The sequence below is a fragment of the Dermacentor variabilis genome, chromosome 5 (assembly GCF_050947875.1).
Source record: "Dermacentor variabilis isolate Ectoservices chromosome 5, ASM5094787v1, whole genome shotgun sequence".
Lineage (NCBI taxonomy): Eukaryota > Metazoa > Arthropoda > Arachnida > Ixodida > Ixodidae > Dermacentor > Dermacentor variabilis.
This window is the reverse complement of record NC_134572.1, coordinates 56818255-56838107: the sequence shown is the minus strand read 5'-3', so window position 1 is coordinate 56838107 and position 19853 is coordinate 56818255. Positions and strand designations below refer to the sequence as shown.

At 45.7% G+C, this 19853-nt stretch overlaps 1 protein-coding gene across 1 annotated transcript; it reads left to right on the top strand.

Annotated features, from left to right (window-relative positions):
• The first annotated feature begins 3101 nt into the window (after nt 1-3101).
• Nucleotides 3102-19259, top strand: LOC142583538 (tryptase-like). Its single transcript, XM_075694025.1, has 7 exons — nt 3102-3568; nt 10597-10778; nt 12780-12868; nt 13807-13904; nt 16937-17229; nt 17863-17996; nt 19068-19259. Exons 1-7 carry the CDS (start codon nt 3102-3104, stop codon nt 19257-19259), a joined length of 1455 nt encoding a protein of 484 aa, XP_075550140.1.
• The last annotated feature ends 594 nt before the right edge of the window (nt 19260-19853 follow it).

Below are 19853 nucleotides of genomic sequence, written 5' to 3'. Positions count from 1 at the left end.
CATTCGAAGATACATTCTTATTTTTTACGTCGTACATGTGCTTCTTCAGTCTTTGCTGAACGTTACCGGTTTCGCCGACGTAACTTTGATCGCAGTCTGCGCATGGGATGAGGTAGATAACGCCTGGGAATTTTCCTTTTGGTAGCTTATCTTTAATGTTTACTAGTGAGTGTCTTAACTTTTTGTTGGCACATGCGCTACTTGCACACTGTAGGGACGTAGGTAGAACACGCGTCAAGTGCTCGCTAATGTCGCCAGGAAGATATGGCACAGGAGCACGACTCTTGGGACGCGCGGTGCCGGCGCGTGCAGGACGTGCTAGCTGACGTTCCACGGAACGCACAAACGAGTCAGGGTAGCCGCTTTCAGAGACATGCCGATACGCGTGCTGTATGAGATCCCACACGTTGTATGTCACCAGTGACGTCTGCCGAAAGAACAATTCCCAGGCGTTATCTACCGCATCCCATGCGCAGAGTGCGATCAAAGCGTTCATATATACGTTCAAAACCATCATACGTTCAAAACATGGCGGTTCTTCGGCGGTTTATGGGGCTTAGCGCCATCTGTATGTGGAGAAAACCTTTCCAGCGGAAGAAAAAACAATGTGACGCCATATCTGTTAAAAAAAAGCGACGTCATCTTGTTCTGAAAGGCGCGAAATGTGTTTCCGTGGCCTGCCATTAGAGCTGTGTATTCAAATACCCCGCCATTCGGCTTGATAGGCGTTTCGAGCTTGCAGCGCGGAAAGCGATGCAAGAAAAGGTAAGCCATACGGGTCTCGAAACGGCACCCCTGAACAAAAGATACTTTCTTTGTAGGCCGACGTAAGCTCTAGCTAGATGTAGAGTGGTGGTTCTATGATCGGACACCAAGCCCGCTGGCATGCCCAGTCGCACGAGAACCACCAAAGTAAGCAATTATCTGGCGGTCCTAACTCACTACTTTTGACTGAACAGGTTGAGAAACGATGAAGCTACCGGCGTCGCCAAATTCCGACAAACGTCGACAAGCGAAACAGCACAACGTGGGAGAGGTGCGTATCTCAACAGGTGAACTTTACGAGCACGCCCTCCTGCACACTTCAAGAGTTGCATTGCTTTCCAAGCGATAGCGGCCTCAACTTACGATGGGCTCTTACGATGTGCGTTGTGAAAAGGTAAAAAAGTGTTTATTGGCAATAATAAAATAAGATAGAGTTGTATTTTATTTACTCGTCACGCATGTATAAAATTGATTAGGAATTTTATGTTCCTTGAGTGAATCTAACTGTGTCTCGCTTTAATTAGAAAACGATTTTTTTCTTTCTCAATGTTTGTTCCCTCCAAACATAGTCGCACACTTCAATCGCTGCTCCCATAACCATCCTTGCTGTTGTCGGTGGTAATTTGTTCTGAACCGCTTTTCGCCCGAAGCTTCGCGACCTATTTGGATTGACCTTTGTGTACGCACGTTGCCTACGTCACATCCTAAAGCCTGCATAACCAGACCATTTTCGCCTTGAACTTCGTTGTGAAAAACGCTCCCGTGCGGGAGCCGAAACGTCTTTCCTTTTTTTAATCTTTCGGGATCGGTGCCCGCTTTTAACTATTGTGACATTGTATTTTACTAATAGTTCTCGAAGTCTTCAGACAAAGATCCTAATGAAGTTTCTGTGGTGAAGTACGAAGCACATTTTAAGCTGATCCCATCGCTTGTAGCTCGAATAAAACATTAAACATTCTATTTTACTGATCTGTATACGCAGTTGCTAAAATTTTATCCTGTAACCTAAATAAGGTAATACAAAAAGAATCTTCTAATCCTCACGTCTCGGATACCAATATCTTCAAATTAAAAAAAACTTAGCTATATGAACTGTAGAAAGCCTAACATCTTCAAGGGAGGACGGAAAATAAGTAATGGATAGGTGACGAAGTTTGGTTACAAGTGGAGTCTTCTTCTATAAACCAAGTACGTTTGACGCACTATCGTTAGGAATGCCAAACTGGAAAAAGTGCCTGTGTGTGAAGTGTGCGAAGCTGGTCAAGTGGTAGAGAGGATATGGGAGAACTTAGAAGAGTGTGTATGTGTTTATATATCTGCATAAACACACACACACACACAAACACGCACACACGCATATATATATATATATATATATATATATATATATATACACACACACACTCACATATATATATATATATATATATATATATATAGATACACACACACACACACACACACATATATATATATATATATATATATATATATATATATATATATATATATATATATGTGTGTGTGTGTGTGTGTGTGTGTGTGTATCTATATATATATATATATATATATATAGATACACACACACACACACACACACACACACATATATATATATATATATATATATATATATATATATATATATAGTGCCAGATCCAGTACGCGGCACGTAGAGGAAGACGAAGATCTCGCGCATTGCGGAAGAGCAGAAGAGGTACCTGCGTGATCGTTGGTACCTGCGTTCAGTTGGCCTGCAATTAAAGCGTCCTGCCCTTGTTTATCAGTTCCTGCCGCTTGTGAACCGTGACAGTGGTGGAGGTGCTGGGTAAATGTTTGGGACGCTTGTCAACAGCCCCACATCAAGCCCAGGACGTTTTCCGCGTGTGCGCCCATTCACCGCTCCAGGCATCGCCTACTAGCTAGACCTAAGCCCAGAATTTGGTCCCCTACCAGGAAGTCTGCCTGTTACCAAGAGTGCCCAAGCCATGGCAGACCCAGGCCCTGCACAGGTGACTCTTTTGACTCCTCGATCTCCCGTGAGCTTCCACGGTAATGCCTGCGAGGATGCAGAAGACTGGCTCGAGGAATACGAGCGCGTAGCCAAGTATAATGAGCGGCATGCTGGACAGAAGCTATCCCATGTATAATTCTCTCTTGAAGATGGAGCTCGCACGTGGTTCGTAAATCGCGAGGAAATCTGGCCAAGCTGGGATGAGTTCCGCCACCAGTTCTTCCATACGTTAGCGAGCACCGAAAGGCGCGACCACGCGCAGCGTCTCCTCGAATCACGGATTCAAAAGCCGAATGAAACTGTTGTCATGTTCGGTGCGGACATGGCTCGTCTTTGTCGTCGTGCAGACCCCGATATGTCCGAGGCAAAAAAACTCAGCAACCTCATGCGCGGCGTAAAGGAGCAGCTGTTTGCCGGTCATGTGCGGAACCCGCGGACGAGCGTCGATGAATTTATTAAAGAATCGACGGCCACAGAGTGCACGTTACACCTACGCAGCCACCAGTATGATCACCTGATCAGCACTGGACTAGCAAGCGCCACAGAAGTGGCGGTCACAGACGATGGTTTCTTGCGCCGGGTGATCCTCGAAATTGTTCATGAAGAAATTAAGAAGCTCACTGCCACGCCAAATGAATGCACAGCTGCGTCGGTGGCTGAAGTTGTGCGCCAAGAAATAAAGCTAACGTTTGCTGCTCCCGAGTCAAGTTCCCAGACGTGGCAGCCCAGCTACGCAGATGTTGTCCGTCGACCGCCACCTCCGATGCCGACGGTGCAGTATCACCAGCAGTCAGCACTGGCATCACCTTGGTACCATAGGGAACAACCGATGCGGGGGACAACCGCTTCGCAGATCAGGCATTTGGCGCAAAGCTGACTACAGGCCCTTGTGCTTCCACTGTGGGGAAGCGGGCCACATCTGACGTCATTGCTCTTATCGCATCGAAGCGTACCAAGCGTTTCCATCCACTGCTTGTCGTCGTGCTATTGACGGCAGCCGAGCGAACATCGACGCGAATTCGACGAGCTGGCAAGCCGATTCTCCCGGTTACCGGTCGTGCTCCCCTTCTCCGGGACATCGTTTTCCAGCTGCAAGACGCAGTTCGTGTCCTGAGGGCGATCTCCCAGCCCACGCCGGGGAAACTGAAGGCCGCGACCTCTGGGGGGAAGTTTGCCCTACGTCGAAGGGCCGAAAACCCCCCATTGCCGTCGAATGAGAAGCCGATACAGCCGGATGATTCGACGACACGCGAGATTGTTAGCGCCGATGTTACTGTATCAATTGACGGCCACGTCGTGACGGCGCTAGTAGACACTGGCGCGGACTTTTTGATTATAGCTGAAAAACTGGCGGACTGGCTTCGCAAAATGAAAATGGAATAGTCAGGGCCGCACATTCGAGGTGCTGGAGGCCAGCTACTGACACCGACTGGCAAGTGTACTACAAGGGTCAACGTAGGGGATGCGTCATTCGTTGCAAATTTTGTTATTCTCCTCGACTGCTGCAAAGATGTAATCTTAGGTATGGACCTCTTACGCGAGTACAGTGCCGTCACCAACATAGCAGAAAGAATACTAACTTTTTCTGGGGACGAAAGTGCAGAACTACAACGCAAGTGTTTGCGCATCATAGACGACGTAACTGTACCACCGTTATCTTGCCGTCTTGTTTCCGTCAGGTGCGACACAGAGCACGATGGGGAAGGTATTCCCGAGCAGATAATTACGCTTTTGCTCACTGAAGGTATTGCCACCGATTACCTGAGACGCTATGCAGAAACCAAAGCCCTTCCAAGTGGCACCGCAGTCGAAGCAGCGCGATTCTTTATTGTAAACGTGGTTTAGAGGCACGGTGCATTAGCGGTGATAATAACGGACAGACGGCTACACTTTTAAAGACAGGGCTTAGCCTCAGCGGCACGGCTCACCGAAAGACCACAGCCTATCACCCGCAAACGAACGGCCTAACATAACGCTTGAACAAGACTATCGCCGACATGCTGAGTATATACGTAGACGTGGAGCAGAAGAATTCGGATGACATTCTACCGTACATCACATTCGCTTACAACACGGCTCAACAGGAAACAACGCGAAAGACACCATTTAGCCTTCTTCATGGCCGTGAAGTGACGACGATGCTCGATGGTATGTTGACACATGAGTGCGGTGATACAGGCACGGACGCTGAAGCTTTCGCTCAACGTGCTGAAGAAGCGAGACAACTCGCCCACGTCAGAGTCACCCGACAACAGGACTCCGACGCTCGGCGCTACAATCTATGGCGCCGCTACATCGCATATCAGCCAGGCGTCAAAGTGTCGGTTTGGAGTCCCATCCCTCGGCGGGGGCTTTCAGAGATCTACTCAGGCGGTACTTTGGTCCGTACAAGGTTTTACGGCGCCTCAGCGACCTGAACTATGAGGTTATCCCAGAGAGACCTGCTTCCTCCAGGGCAACGCAGCGTCCACCAGAAGTTGTGCACATTGTGCGCATGAAGCCCTACTGTTCGGAATGAAGTGCCCACACCTCGTCTGACACATCTTCCTGCCGCTAGGTGAGCATCGGGACGATGCTTTCTCTGGAGGGAGGCAAATGCCGCGCCCAGTACGCGGCACGTAGAGAAGAACACGAACGTCTCGCGCATTGCGGAAGAGGTCCCTGCGCGAGATCGTTTTTCAGTTGGCCGGCCATTAAAGTGTCCTGCCTTTTTTTATCAGTTCCTGCTGCTTGTGAATCGTTACTATATATATATATATATATATATATATATATATATATATATATATATATATATATATATATATATATATATATATATATATTTGACGAAAAGAAGGGGCACATTTACGAAAATTGCATGTTTAATGCGGTCGGGGCGCGGCCCCGACCGCATTATGAGTATATGAGCCGGTCTACTCAAAGTGGCGGACACTACATGCACTAAAAGTTTGAAATGCAAAATTGGCTAATTAACAAGAATTCACTAATGAACTATTTTGCTAATTATCCTATGACCCATACCGTAATTTATAAATTCTAGCAGTGGACTTCGCAAGGCAGATCCACTTGAAACGAGTTTTCAGGACGACACCAGTTTCGCGATATAAATTCCCCAACTTTGCGGAGAAATACATTGCGCTTATGTTACTTGTGCACTTCAGTGCATGAAACGACGTTTTGCTGAGTTAAATGGAACGCCAACGCATTCTTTTTTATTTTTGTGAACTTGTGAATCAGTTGTTTCTAATCAACAACGACACACCTGTTTCAGTGTCGTCATGCGTGTGTCATCTGTACTTCTTCAGAAGTGGCGCCAATAGAAGTAGGTTGGGGCCTCTCGTATTAACCGCGCGTGCAGTTTCATTATACGCCGCAATGAATCAGACCTCACGACAAGGCCACGTACGTGCAAACGGCAATGCAAGCCGGGTCGTTACGGCGGGACTAGCAATGATCCTGATCAAGCTTCTGCCATTGAGCGGTACGCGACGACCAGGCTCAAACGCACATCCAGGACATGGAAACGTACGCTCAAAACATGAAGGTTACAAAGGAAGCCCAACGTATTTGCTCGATTTTCCCGTGTTCTCTATGTGTTGGCTGTCGGTACAAGCTTAGGCACCCTTGGTGCTTTGTTTTATGTTATAAAGCAACTGCAAGGACTAATGACTGTACAAAGACGACGTAGGGAAAGTAGATATAAAGCGTTAGATTTATAAAGCAGTGATGCTAACTTTTGTAAAAATTCTTTTTTTTACATAACCACAAAAATAATATTCGTCACTTCGTTTGCTTCAACATCGTAGCCCTTCGAAACTACAAAAAGACAAGAAAAATTTCACAAAATTCACAAAAAGAGAAGTTGAGTCAAGATGTTTTTAGCGGTTTTCCGTGAGGGCCCATGCAGGGCATTAGTTCAACGGTTGTTGGAGCCAGCTTGAAAAGCTTTCTTTTTTTCTTAAAGCGATTTCGCAGGTTCGTAAACCGTGGGAGAGGACCAAACGCAATTCTGTGGTGCTGCCGCAGGGAGCACACGAGGTACCGTATGTGTCCAGAAAGGTGTAATACGGCTTAAGGTATGTCTGGTGTTGGCCTTAGCCCTTGTGCGGGTGCTTTGGTTGTTTTCACTGACACATTTTCAGTGTGCTGTCTAAAATTTGCACAGCAAAACGCATGGCCAATGTAAGCGACTCACCGCGTGGCCTCAAGCTCGTCCCTGACGTTGTCATAGAAGGCTGCACTTTCTGGCAATGTGGTGTCAGTAGCCCCGGCAAATTCCTTGGTGTATGTGTCATGATGATGATAAGGACAGTTTCTTGTTTTCTAGGGCTTTACCTGCTACAAATGAAATCTGATCACAGGCACGCCGTAGTGTTGGGTTGCTGATTGAGTTAGGCCATTTGGGGTTCTTTAACGTGCACACAGTGTGCGGAACACGAGTGTTTGTTGCATTCTGCCTCTAGCGCAATGCGGCCGTCGAGGCTGGGATCGAACCCACGGCCTCAAACTCAACCACGTGGCTGTGGTTGTATCTGCCTTTTAAATGTTGCACCGATTTGAATGAGTTAAAGGGCAAGGAGGAGCACTTGATGGCTTGTTTGGTGATCGTGTAGCGCAGTGTTAGCCTGTGCTCACTGGATACACGTTGCAAGAAAAGTTTTCCAGCAGAAATGGATACGCAGGCACACTTCCACACTGTCGTAGATAGCAGGGAAGGGTGTGTAGGGTATTTTATATCTCTAAAAAAAAAACTTATTTTTCTCAACTAAGACTCCAGAATTTGTGCACTTTAGAGTTTAAATTGTCTCCGAGAGTACGAGCACAGCTGAAGCGAGCGTCGACAGCACAAACCACATATGCCTACACATGTGTGGAATCTTCCAATGTGTTCGTTTTCTTCCTTTCTTCATTCCTTGAGGCGCACATGCATAACGACGGCACGACACACAAAATGAATGTATTATATGGATAAGTGTTCCTCTCACAAATGTGATAAATTTAGTATACCAGGCTTTTCCGTGTTATTCACGTCGCTTATGAGGTCAACCTTTGACCAATAGGGGACACCATTGGCCCTCTAACGTAAGCATAATGACGGCAGATTTTGCACAGAATGGATCGTTGACGCGTTGCGGAAGCTTGCTCGCTTTCCGGGCTCCGGTTTCCCCAGCGCCTGCAAAGCGGCGTCGACTCGCCTGCCATCGGCCGGGGAACGTAACGGCAGCACTCGAGGCTGAGGTCTTTGCGAAACGCTGGCCGCGTACCCAGTGAGTGTGTAAACAGGGAAGGCCTCGCTAAAGCGCATTGGCGGTCACGAACCCGCCCTTGCGAATCAAGGTACGACCTCCGCCGATGGGATGCCGACTGGAGGGCACAACGTGGATGCTGATAAAGTTGTGCCTTCGGAATAATTGCTTCCCTCTTCACTGTTCTTGAACCTGGGCACTCTTGAGCGCATTTATTTAATGTCATCCATCGAATGCAAGATATCTCTTGTAATTAAATTACTCAGCATAACATTATGAGGACAGTTTCGTACTGCTTACAATATACCAAGGGAATGGATGCAGTGCCCCTCAGCGGGCTGAACGTATAATGACGGGCGAGGAAGGCAATAGTAAACAAGTACGAGGGCAACCTCGAAAAGCGTGTCATCTGGCAATGGAACAACGGCGTGTTCATGCTGCAGACCGACAGGGCGACAGCTGCCATGGGATAAAAGAATGCACTGTGTATTTACGAGAGTGTCAACTACATCGGTTCACAGAAGTTCACTACATGCAAAATTCACTGGACAGAACTTCACCATGAAAACGAGACAACAAATCTTCGTTGGGCAATCGCAATTAGGGCAAGTAAGAGGGCGGGGAAAATATATAGCAATTCTTCTGTTTTCAGTCTTCAGGCTTCGTCAATTATTCCTGCACCTTCCCACCGTCGTTGCTACCCAAATCAGTCAGTGCGTACTGCGTGGTGTAAAGGTGAAACAATCGCTCCAATACACCACGCAACTCGCCTAAATGATATTCATGAAAAAGAAAGTAATCTGATAGCCTATGCCGTTGTTCGTCTGAGTGGTTGGTTTCTGTCCAAGAAGACCAAAAGTCGGTTGTAAGAATTTCCGTAAAATAGGTGGTTACGGGCACACCTTGTCACCCGTTGCAAGCGCTGCCTTCTGCTTCTCACTGCACAGTTTGATGATAAAGCATCGTGCAAATACCAGCTTTCTGCGCGACCTCAGCGGACCTCACCTTCCCGCCCCCTTTCTTTCTAAATGCAGTTTGTGTTTTTTTGTTAATTATTTCTTAATTTACATATACTGTTTCCATTTGATCACTTAAGGGTGGTAACAGATTAAGATTAAATGCCCACGTAAGCTGCCGACAGATTACTGCTGATTCTAGAATATTAGGCTTGCAGAATCGATCCGATTAGCGACCGGGTAACATCCGTAACGATAGCATCGTGTATGCGACAAGCAGGGCAATGATGTCCTCTAAAATTCTGCAGTGAAATATACAGCATTTCTACAATTGCCGTTTACCATTCTTCGCACAAATCAGAATTTTCTTTGTTACTCTTCTCCTGTATTTCTCTGTCCTGATATTTCACTACTCTCTTCAAATCTTTCTCAACAAGAACCAGAAAATTATATCTGCGCATTCGATACTCATTTCGATGAGTCTGTCCGGACATTTATAAAGGGCTCGTAGTAATTGCGCCGTAAGTGTGGGAATAGTTCTGTCTCACTTAGCATTTATTAGGGAGCTTTAGTGTCAAGCACATAGGTTGACATAGCTAAACTTGACCGAAGGGCGAACCTCAATTAGAACGCTACGAATTTTGATTGTTAACTAAAACCATGATCGGATTATGAGGCACGTCTAGTGGGGCGCTCCGGATTAATTTTCACCACTGGAGTTCTTTAACGTGCACCTAATGCACGGTACACGAGAGTCTTTGCATTTCACCCCCATGAATATTTGGCCGCCGCGGTCGAGGTTTAATCCCGCGCCCTCAGGCGTACCAGAGCAAAGCCAAAGCCACTACACCACCACGGTGGGTAGTACGCAAGGAAGCCTGCTTGTTTTTCCACCTGAACATGAAAAACGTGAACATCTATATCCTGTAACAACAAAGACCGAAGCCCGAGCCCCGTTGGCCTTTGGAAGGTGCCTAGGAAGTGAGGTCAGTCGAGGACTCGCGCGACCTTCACAACTGCATGGCCGCGTGTGATTCTGCCGCCCTCGAAAATACGAAATCACTCGCCATCGCACTCGAAAGGAGAGAAGACCGCGTCAACTCATGAGTGTCGTCATCGCCACTGACACACGCTCTCGCTTGCTTCAGCTTCGCAGCCGCGCAGAGAAATAAAGAAAAAAAAGAAACCTAGGGAAAAGCTCAGTACGTAGAAAGCTCGACAGAATGTGCAACAATGAAGATAACAAGAGGGAAAAAAGCCGCGAAGAGCAAAACAAAAGGGAAAGGGATGGAGGAGGAGGCGACGGAAGCGCGCGAAAGTGTTGCCCATACGAAGGGGATCCCGAGAGGGGCGGGAACCGGAGAGGGGGACAAATCGGCGCGGGCATATGCTGCCGTGCGGAGGTGTGTGCCATGTTCCATTGCCGATATCGTAGAGAAAAAAATGGGTCAATGAAAACCTCTTTCCTCTCACGAGACCCCGAGCGCGGTGCGCGCGCGGTGAGCAACGTGCGTTGAACATTGGGCCAGTAGATACATCACACATTTGGAAGGACAACCGAGGAGACGTTGTATGGTGCCCATGCTTAAATACACCGCCGAATCCTGTCAAGACCAGTGCGCTGCGAGAAACTCAAAGGTGCCTTCGCCGTCAACGCACAGCTACGACCCCAGACACCCGTTACCGGAACCAAAACGCAAGTCCACATGCTGTCAGAAGTGCAAGTCTGTCTGCTCGGCGTCTTCGTCTCTGTGTTATGGCTGCTGGATGAGCCGCGAGGCACCGCTGCGATGGGTGAGCCCTCACACAAACCTGAAACTCAGCAGAACGACAGCTACCCGCCTCATTAGTTCCTCTCGCGGACGTTCTTCCTCGCTTCTGCCCCTATGCTCTTCCGGTATTTCCTGATCCAAGTTCCGATCCTTCCAAGCAGAAATGTTGGTGCCAGTGAGAGTTCGTGGCGGCAGTTGCTGCTGTGTGCTGAGCGAGCACTAATTCATGTACTCTCATTGCTTGTAATCCCAATAGCTTCATCATTCAAACATTTCCCACCGTGATATCTTGACCAACGTTCTAACAGAGTCACTGTGCCTATATATGTCAGAATTGGTGCGAACTTACAAGTAAAATTCTTGCGAATGACAGATTAGCTGAAGTTTCAAATGAGCTTTCAGATTCAGGCTTCCTTTTCTTTATCTATCAATACCGTTCTTTTTTGCGATGTATACCACCGTAAATTGCATAGAACTATATGAAACGAAAACAAAATTTCCTCGAAAGCCTTCGCATACCTCATAGTTAGAAGGAAGACAGGGAAAATTTCACGCAGAAGCTTCTTTCTACGAAGAAGGCCTCATTCCGGGTTGCCTTGACGATAGCGTCCGCTATCCTATACTCACGAAGTTACCACTCGAACGATCATTCCGGACAGAAATGCATGTGCGTAAGCTAGCGAGACATCACTTTTCAACTGATTAAAAAGTGAAATACGTGCAGTTCTCAAATGTAGAGCAATATACGCAATTTCGCCACACAAATTACGCAATATCACGCAACGCAAACTGCACTTTCTGTCGAGTATTGCGAGCTATTTGTTTGGCTCCATGCTTCAGGCTTAGATCAAGGGTTTTCAAGGTCACCGGTAGGCAATATCCAAACTGAGAGGATTGCTTCTTCTGGTCAAGGCCGTGTCTTTCAAGTACAAAAGCACGGCTATACGTGAGAGATGAGCTAGGCGTTTGTAGAGCATAATTAAAATTTAGTCAAATTTTGTCGATGATTTCTAAAATCGGAGCCTCTGATCTAAACTCGGCTACTCACATAACGCGTGAAAGGGAGCAAAGCGACGGCGCTATTACGGTGGTGCTGCTGTGGCATAACGCGCGCGCGCCTGCCGGCGAGAAGCCAGAGCAAAAGCGAGGAGGTTATAACGGCGCGCAATTTCCAAGCCACCCTTTGATGGCCCATTTGCCCAAGTCGCCGGATGCGTCGCGGAGGTGCGCCTGTGTGTACACGCCGCTCGGATGCCAAGAGCGCAATTAGCTTCGCTAGAACTGGGTCAATTGCATACGCTCCAGCGACATAACAATGAGCACGTGTTTTCTGCGCGTTTAATGGGTGAAACACTGTACTTTTCCATCTGAGTTTGCCACTAACAATGGCCATCTGGTAATTCTCGCGGCGGAACGTCGTTAATTCGCCTTTCAAGAGCATGGTTTCGCAAGCGCGGCTAATTCAGTGAAAGTCAAGGTGAAGCTTGTCTTCTAAGAATAAATATTGCGCGAAAAAAAGTTACGTCGTAGAAAAAAAGATACGGCATTGAAATTGGCCTTTACACAATAATTGCTTCATTTACAGTGCTCCTCAATGCAAGCTTTCACAAATCAAATGAACAAAGTAGCATTGTTGCATAAACTGATCATCATCGCCATGAGCATAATGACATCGCAATTTTACTGCAGTGCTCCCCGATTGGCCACATTTTCATTTAAATGCACTTACCATTTGCACGTATACTTTACGTTCTCGCCTCTTCATCTAGTCTTCTACCATCCCGATTTTGCTTCCCCTTTCCCAAAATATATTTATTAACACTCACTGACAACAGCGGTTGTTTATCGTCCACATCACGCAAATTTCTCAAGTCCACTTTGACCAAACAAAATTAATATATAAAACTAATATACGTAGGGACATTATGAAGTAAGTGCTGCCCCTGAAAAATCAGTTTTTTTTTGGGGGGGAGGGGGGATTCAGGTTGTTTTTACAAACACTTTTTTTCCCCTTTCAATGCAGGCCCCCATCGGACCTGCGGCCTTCGGACTGCAAGACGTGCTCGAGTGGTTGGGGGCCAAATGGCATATGACGGAGAATTCCCCTGGCTGGTGAGCAGGATACGCATAACCTTACGCCTCACTAATGCATCTCGTTTGTGATGCACACGTACGTAGTATTTAAAGCGGAGAGAGACGCTCAGGTAGACGAGTTGCCGCCAACTCTGCCAGGCTAACCCTGCCTGTAGCAACATCATCACCACGACCACTACCAGTACTTATACAATAACAGCGGTGAAACAAGAACAATAATGTCTTTTTATTATGCATAACCCTGGAAAACGGATGGATAAAGTCTTAAAAAACGTGTCCCCTATACGTTTTCCAAGTCAATACCTGATAACTCGACACGGTGTGCTGCAGCGCAAAATAATGTATTCATTGCACTGCAACGGAGACGCCCTTAACTTTACGTTCAAACATGGAGGTCATCGAGATTTTAGAACATACCTCCATGTTTTGCAAATCTCGCTGCTTCCGACAAATGATACTTGCTTCGACAGAATATACGTATAGCACATACTATGTACCATAGAAACCGCCACGTCGACTAATATTGTTCTTGTTTTTCATTTTCTTTGCTGTATGGACTGCCTTTAAAGCAATTTTATAAGAGTCGTGCGCGAAGGCAGGGTAGCCGCTCTATTACCCGACTATCTGCATATGAGTGTTTTTACTCCATTGTACGGCATATAAGGGTGCTGCACTCAGTTTTATCTCCTTTTTTTATAGAATATAGATAATATTAAAGTTTTACCTCCGACTACCGGCGATATCTACAGCTGCGGCGTACCCAGTTGTCTTTCAAATGTGTACCCTTCAATAAGTTGGGACATTTTTAAATGTCACTTTTCTTCCAGCAAAATTACGGTATACTCAGTTAACACCCAGGAGAATTAGTTCTAAATACTGATGTTGCAATTTAGCAGCTCTGAATCATCGCAAATACCTCAAATGGCACCTCAATATAGCTTATGTACTTTTTGTAGGTTTCCATACAGTTTGTACCGTCAATGGGCGAAAATAAGTGTGGCGGCACTATCCTGAATGAACGGTGGATTCTCACAGCGGCTCACTGCTTTTACGGGTAAGTAATGGCTGCTTAACAGAGAGATTATACGAGTAAGAGTTAATGTGGTAGATTCGGGAAAATATCTTGTTCTAATTTATACATTTTATGACCTGTGTTTTCTTAAGCAGTTTCTTCCAAAATTGTATTGCGAAAGGTCTCGGTTAGAAAGATAACACTTGCCTTGCTACAATCAATTATACAGGACCCGACCGCATGCTTCGAATACTAATTTAAAGTACAGAAGAATAAGAAAATCGAAAAGAGGGCTCGTTCGCATGCGGTCATGCTAACTTGCTAAATATCTCACAATAGCGAACTAAGGGACTGAAGGGCACACAAAAAACGACGGCATAGCACAAGCTACTGTCTTTTTCTTAAGACATTGCGCATGTAAGGAGAGACCACCTGATTACCTGAAAATTAAAATTACGACGACATCTAAACAGAGAAACAGCGGGAAAACCTTAATAAAACAACACAGCGATAAACTACAGCAAACCTTCTTGGCCTGGCGCCAGTTTCCAGAAAGTCCTAACACAGAGGTTATTGTAGCCGAGATAAGACAAAATTATAAAAGGCTGAAGCCTAATAGACAACTCATACATTGGAGAACATTGCAGAAAGACCTGGCGTTCGGGTACATTTTCGTCTCCACGCAGGCTTAATAGAAAGTTTAACAACTCAATTCGAAAGAAAAGAAAAAGTGCAACACATGTTTGCGGCGCCGAGCGCATCCATTAGCCCGCAACTTTCACAGGTACCCTTCGACCATTCCCTCTGAGGTCAAGACAGCGCTAGCAAAGAAGTGCTTTAGTGTGAGATCCAAAGCAAAAGTAAACAACCTGTAAAAGACATTTCGTCGTGTTGTTTTGTTAACATTTTCCTTAATATGTCTTAAGATGTGATTGTGAACTTCCATTCTTTTTCGTCACTCGGTATTCAAACATGATAAGGGCATTACAGTGACCGAAGAAGGGGCACGTCAGTCTCCAGCCTAAGTCCAGTGTTCTAGAACGTTCCGCCGCTCAACAATCCACCTCGACCGAAGGACACGAATAGCAGCACCGCCCTCGACAGAATTCGTCACCGCTTGTCATTGGCACTGTCCGGCAGTTCTTGGGAAGCATAGTGTTGTCTTTTGTGGAAGGCCGGCGCTGTGCTCAACTTCGTCAAGCGTGCTCCGATTGACAAAGTGGAGCACAGCGCATCCTTCGTCTTCGGGTTCAAGATTGTTTGAGAATACGGGTGCAAGGCATTCTCAGGCTTTTCGGGAAGCTTCCTGCAGCCCGATGCTTCCAAAGAACCAAAACTCGGGCAAACTGGAATGCATTCATCTTGGAGACCCAAACACCAACGTTCTTCATTCGTCTCTCGTCTGCTGATGTTAGGTGCTCAAGATGAATACCTAAGGCTTCACTTTTAGAGCGCAACTCTTAGGCGCCCGTTCCTGTGGCGAGCGTCGGCGTCGGTGAACAAACACAGCGAAGGATGAACGTGCGAACGCGGAGTGCAGCGAGGGATGAAACACAGGCCGTAGCGAAGAGAGCGCGAGGAGGAAAGTGGAGGAGGAAGGGGCAGCGGAACCATGAGGTGGAAAGCAGGGGAGGAGGGTATGGCGAAGAGCATGAAAAGAAAAGCGTAGTCCTCACAAGACGGGCTTTGTGGCGAGGATGGCTACGAGATGGCTCCAGAGGAGCGCGCATCGTCTGTTTGCCTATGACGCCATCGATACCATATATAGAAACAAAGCGCTGCATAAGGGGGATCTGTCGGCGGCGATTGATGTGAATAGCGCCCACGCGTCACCCACGCGCTGCCTCTAGGGATCTCTTGATTAACGAGGCAGTCGCGCCACACATTGCTCCGTTTGCAATGTGCCGCATGACATAGATCGTCCGCGCCAGCCAATATATCTCAATATGAAAGTCCTATAGAACTGCCTTCAAATTTTGCATTAGGGAGTATAGCAATCGTCGGTGAAGGTTTCGCTCACTGTCGATAACTCTAAGAGGAAGCTTTAGCTCGGGGCCAACTCCGACGCGGCCTATTCAAATACATGCAAAACGTAAAAACGCTTTTCTGAGGTAACCCATGGACGATTTTAATGAAATTTCTTGCATTTGAGAGAGAAAGTTAAAATACAGTGTCTCTAATAAGGGGATTTACGATTTACGGCGTGAATTTTGTGGAAAATATTTTCAAAATTCGTAAGTTCGAAAAAATTGAACCACGAAGTTTACAAATTAATAGCGCTTCATCAAGAACTGATATTTCGATTCTGCAAACAACATCCATTAGATCATTCAAAGCGGGCAAATTCAGTTCGTCAATTTATATATTAGGTGAATTTTTTGCGTTGTGCACAAGGGTTGCGCGAAAACTGTATTCCCCCCCCCCCCATATTACAATTCTTCCGACATTCATGTAGAACATACCAATTTTGTGCGCTTTAGATGTACTATTATATGCAACTGACAGAACTGTGATATCATTTTTTATTGCTGAGTTACAGAGGTGTACACTCAATTGTTTTGTTTGCTGAAAATGTGAGATTTTTGCCAATTTTTAGTAAAAAACTGACAACCTAAATCGAACATTCGAAACAAACAGTCGCTAGATGTTACGCTTTTCTTTTAAATGCAATAAACCTTGTCAAGTATGCTGCAGTAGTGTTGCCGAGGAAAACGAATTCTCCTTTTATATATATTTAGATAAGAACACTCGAACTTAACCTTCCTCTTAAGTCCACGTCTTGCAATCCTTAGTCTTGTTTGGCATTACACATGCGTTTTCTCGCGAAAACTAAGATGTTTGGTAGACTGCCGTCAATAATCATGTGTAGTGTGCATCATTCAGTACCGTTATTTGGTAATGGGGAATACTTGGCACATATACACAAACATGGGAAATGGTTTCTGCAGTAAATTCTTTGCCAGCTGTGAGGATCGTGGTTTAGAGAAACGTCGCACAAGTAGTGTTCTGTTTGCAAAAAAGAAACCTTATGTTCCAATTTTCTCACTTCCTATAATTACTTTTGTCGCTTACAGATACCACAAGTCTAACTTCGTAGTCCGTGTGGCGGAGTATAACCTTCGTACAAAGGAGCCCCGAACACCCGCCGTGACGTACACCATCGACAAGTTAATCATGCATCCGGACTACCGCAAGGTCAAGAAATACGACAACGACATCGCGCTGGTTCGGCTGAGCCTTAAGATCCGCTACAGCGAGTACGCGCAGCCTGCTTGCCTTCCAAGTCTCACACTGGCCGACACAACTGGCATCAACGTTACTGTCGTTGGATGGGGCCAAGTGTCCGAGGATGTCCCTAAGACGCCAGGTCAGTCACCTCCGCATAGTAAGGTGCTCTAGTGTGTACGATCACTATTCCATGGGATTGTGTGTGCTCGCAAGTTCACTTAATGTGACAAGGAGTGAAAAATTATTTTTCTTTGTGCAACACGATGTCAGGTAACCGTCCTTATAGCTTCAATTGAAAATTAAAATAAAATAAATTTATATTTCAGGGCTATGACCTGTGTGCTCTTGACCTTTTCAGTAATTAAAAATGAATACATTGAATTGCTTGCGACCACTCGCACGCATTAGCATAGCGACTTTTCACTGAACATGACATCTGTAATTATGTCACTCGGAATATAAAATAAGGTCCCACATCACTCTCTGTACCTATGTAACTATCCTGTTATATATAATCTAATCCACAGCTCCCTTCCTAATTGAAGTAAGATAAAGGGTAAAGTTCACCACCCTATCGTTGTGTCGATTGGTAATGTTAACGTAGATAATTAGAGGAAGTTTAAAGCAAAAGGTTTTACTTTGCTTCTAGCTTAGGCTTCGATGGGAAATCATAACGTTATGCTGGCCTTAAAAGTTCAAGTCAACAGTATTTATTTTTCTTGCCTGTTAAAATCAGTATATTTATTTTACTCTTTTGAACTCTGCAATGCAGCTGTCCCACTGAAAGCGGTCCTGACCGTCTTTGACAACCACATCTGCAACACCTGGCTCCATAATCACTCCATGCGAGTCCTTGACAACCACATGTGCGCGGGTCTTGAAGAAGGTGGAAAGGACGCTTGCCATGTGAGCGCTTCATGCTTATTAAAAAATTTACGCCAGAACACTTCTTAATTTGGAGAAAATATAAGGTAAAGCGGCATTGCAATATGAACTTAATAAAGCAGTTTTCCACCCGAAAATAAATTTTCCGATACGACATGATTGCCTAGCTCGAGTGCAATATAGTGACTCTGGCACTTGCCTGATCGTTTAGGTATACGCAGTAGCGAAAACCTATGATCAAGAAATGTCAGCGCAGGATGTAAATATCAACAGTGACATTCTTATGTCTCCGAAGAGTTATCGTGTTTGATTTTATCCGCTGCCTTAGCAGGTGCTTACGCCATTAGAATATTTTAACTGGAATAGACAGAACTCAATACGGCACTGTCACAACCTTCTAGAACAGCTGTGGGTAGTTCGACAAGGAGTGAAGCTCAGAAACGCTTTGGCGTAAGCACGTTGTGGAACTTGGAGGACTATATCCTCACCATATTCAGTAATTATCGTCATCAAGCATATCATTTTTGTAGATATATGTACAAATAAGCTAGTACCCTAATTAAGAAGCTGCCGAGGAAATAGCTCAGAAATAAGGATATGCTTTCCGCATATTTTTTTATAAAGCTTCTACACCACTATCGGGCTGCTATGCACTCCGTAAAAGATTTCTGTAACAATAAGTGGAAGTTTTTCGCGGAATGTAGCAACATCTAGTCGCCTATACAACCTTATACCGCGTAACGTTTACGAGATACTATTATCCGATTTCGAGCTCTAAAGTTCAGTAGCAGTAGCGAAAGAAAGACTGTCACTGGAGTCACCCTTCTGAAATGGCGGTCAGCCTTCGTCAGGACCTAAAGAAGACAGATCCCCTTGCAGAAACGTTAGCTGCAAAAACATCCCTTGTTCGATGAGTGTTGACCACTTGAAGCCTTGACTTTATTGTGACTTTATTGTGAACTTTTTTCTTGCTTGGATCCCATAGATGGTGAAGGTTCCGGAGCAGTTTCTTTTTTTGTGTGTTTTTTATCGAGACTGATGGTGTTTTATCAAATTTCCTAACAGCACTTCCTATTTGTGAACCATGCACAGGGTGACTCTGGAGGACCCCTCCTTGCGGTGAACGACCGTCGCTACGTGGTTGTGGGCGTGGTGGCAGCAGGGGACGGCTGTGCCCTGCCTAGGACACCTGGCATCTATACGCGGGTAACAGCGTTTCTGCCCTGGATAATGGACCACATCTCTCCGGACAGCAGCGACACTGTCAACATCGCTAGGTTTTGATGCGACAGCCTCTATGCTTGCAGGCAGTAGATGTGAATATTGGCACGGTAGGCATTGTAGATATCTAGGCGGCATTGCTTGCCAGCTTGAAACACACTGGTTGATTTTTGGTAGTGTCCATGCAATTTCCAAAGCTTATAACAGTATGGACTGAAACACAATGACTGCATTTAATATTGGCTCTGAAGAAATAGTTCAGATTCAAATGTTATTTAAAAGGTCGCATTTCTATTTGGAAACTTGGCAGCTCAGACAATTCTAACAAAACGTTATTGCTCTTATCTGGTCAATTTACATCTAGACTGCGTAGCCTCTTGATGAACAGCTGGTTTGCGGACAGCTTGCGGACAGCTGGTTTGGTTCGTATAAACCTCGTGGAAAGTCTTCCAGCCATAAAAGTTACAATATGTTGCTGCTAAATCTCTTGCGTAGCAGCTAACCCGCACTGCTCCAGCAATAGCTGTTTGTAACAGTTAATTATTGTAGGTGTTTAGGGGTACTTTGAGTGGCATTAGGGATTGGTCTAGCCAATATTTTAGCTAAGGGTAATAATGCAGTCAATTTTTTACGTGGGAAGATTGACCTTCGCTCTCA

What these genes read in the sequence shown, in the direction of transcription:
- LOC142583538 (XM_075694025.1), top strand. Translation starts at nt 3,102, where the DNA reads ATGGCTCGTCTTTGTCGTCGTGCAGACCCCGATATGTCCGAGGCAAAA. An exon ending in ACGGTGCAGTATCACCAGCA is followed by an intron (nt 3,569 to 10,596) that starts GTCAGCACTGGC and finishes AATCCTGTCAAG; the next exon opens with ACCAGTGCGCTGCGAGAAAC. An exon ending in GCGGCTCACTGCTTTTACGG is followed by an intron (nt 13,905 to 16,936) that starts GTAAGTAATGGC and finishes TGTCGCTTACAG; the next exon opens with ATACCACAAGTCTAACTTCG.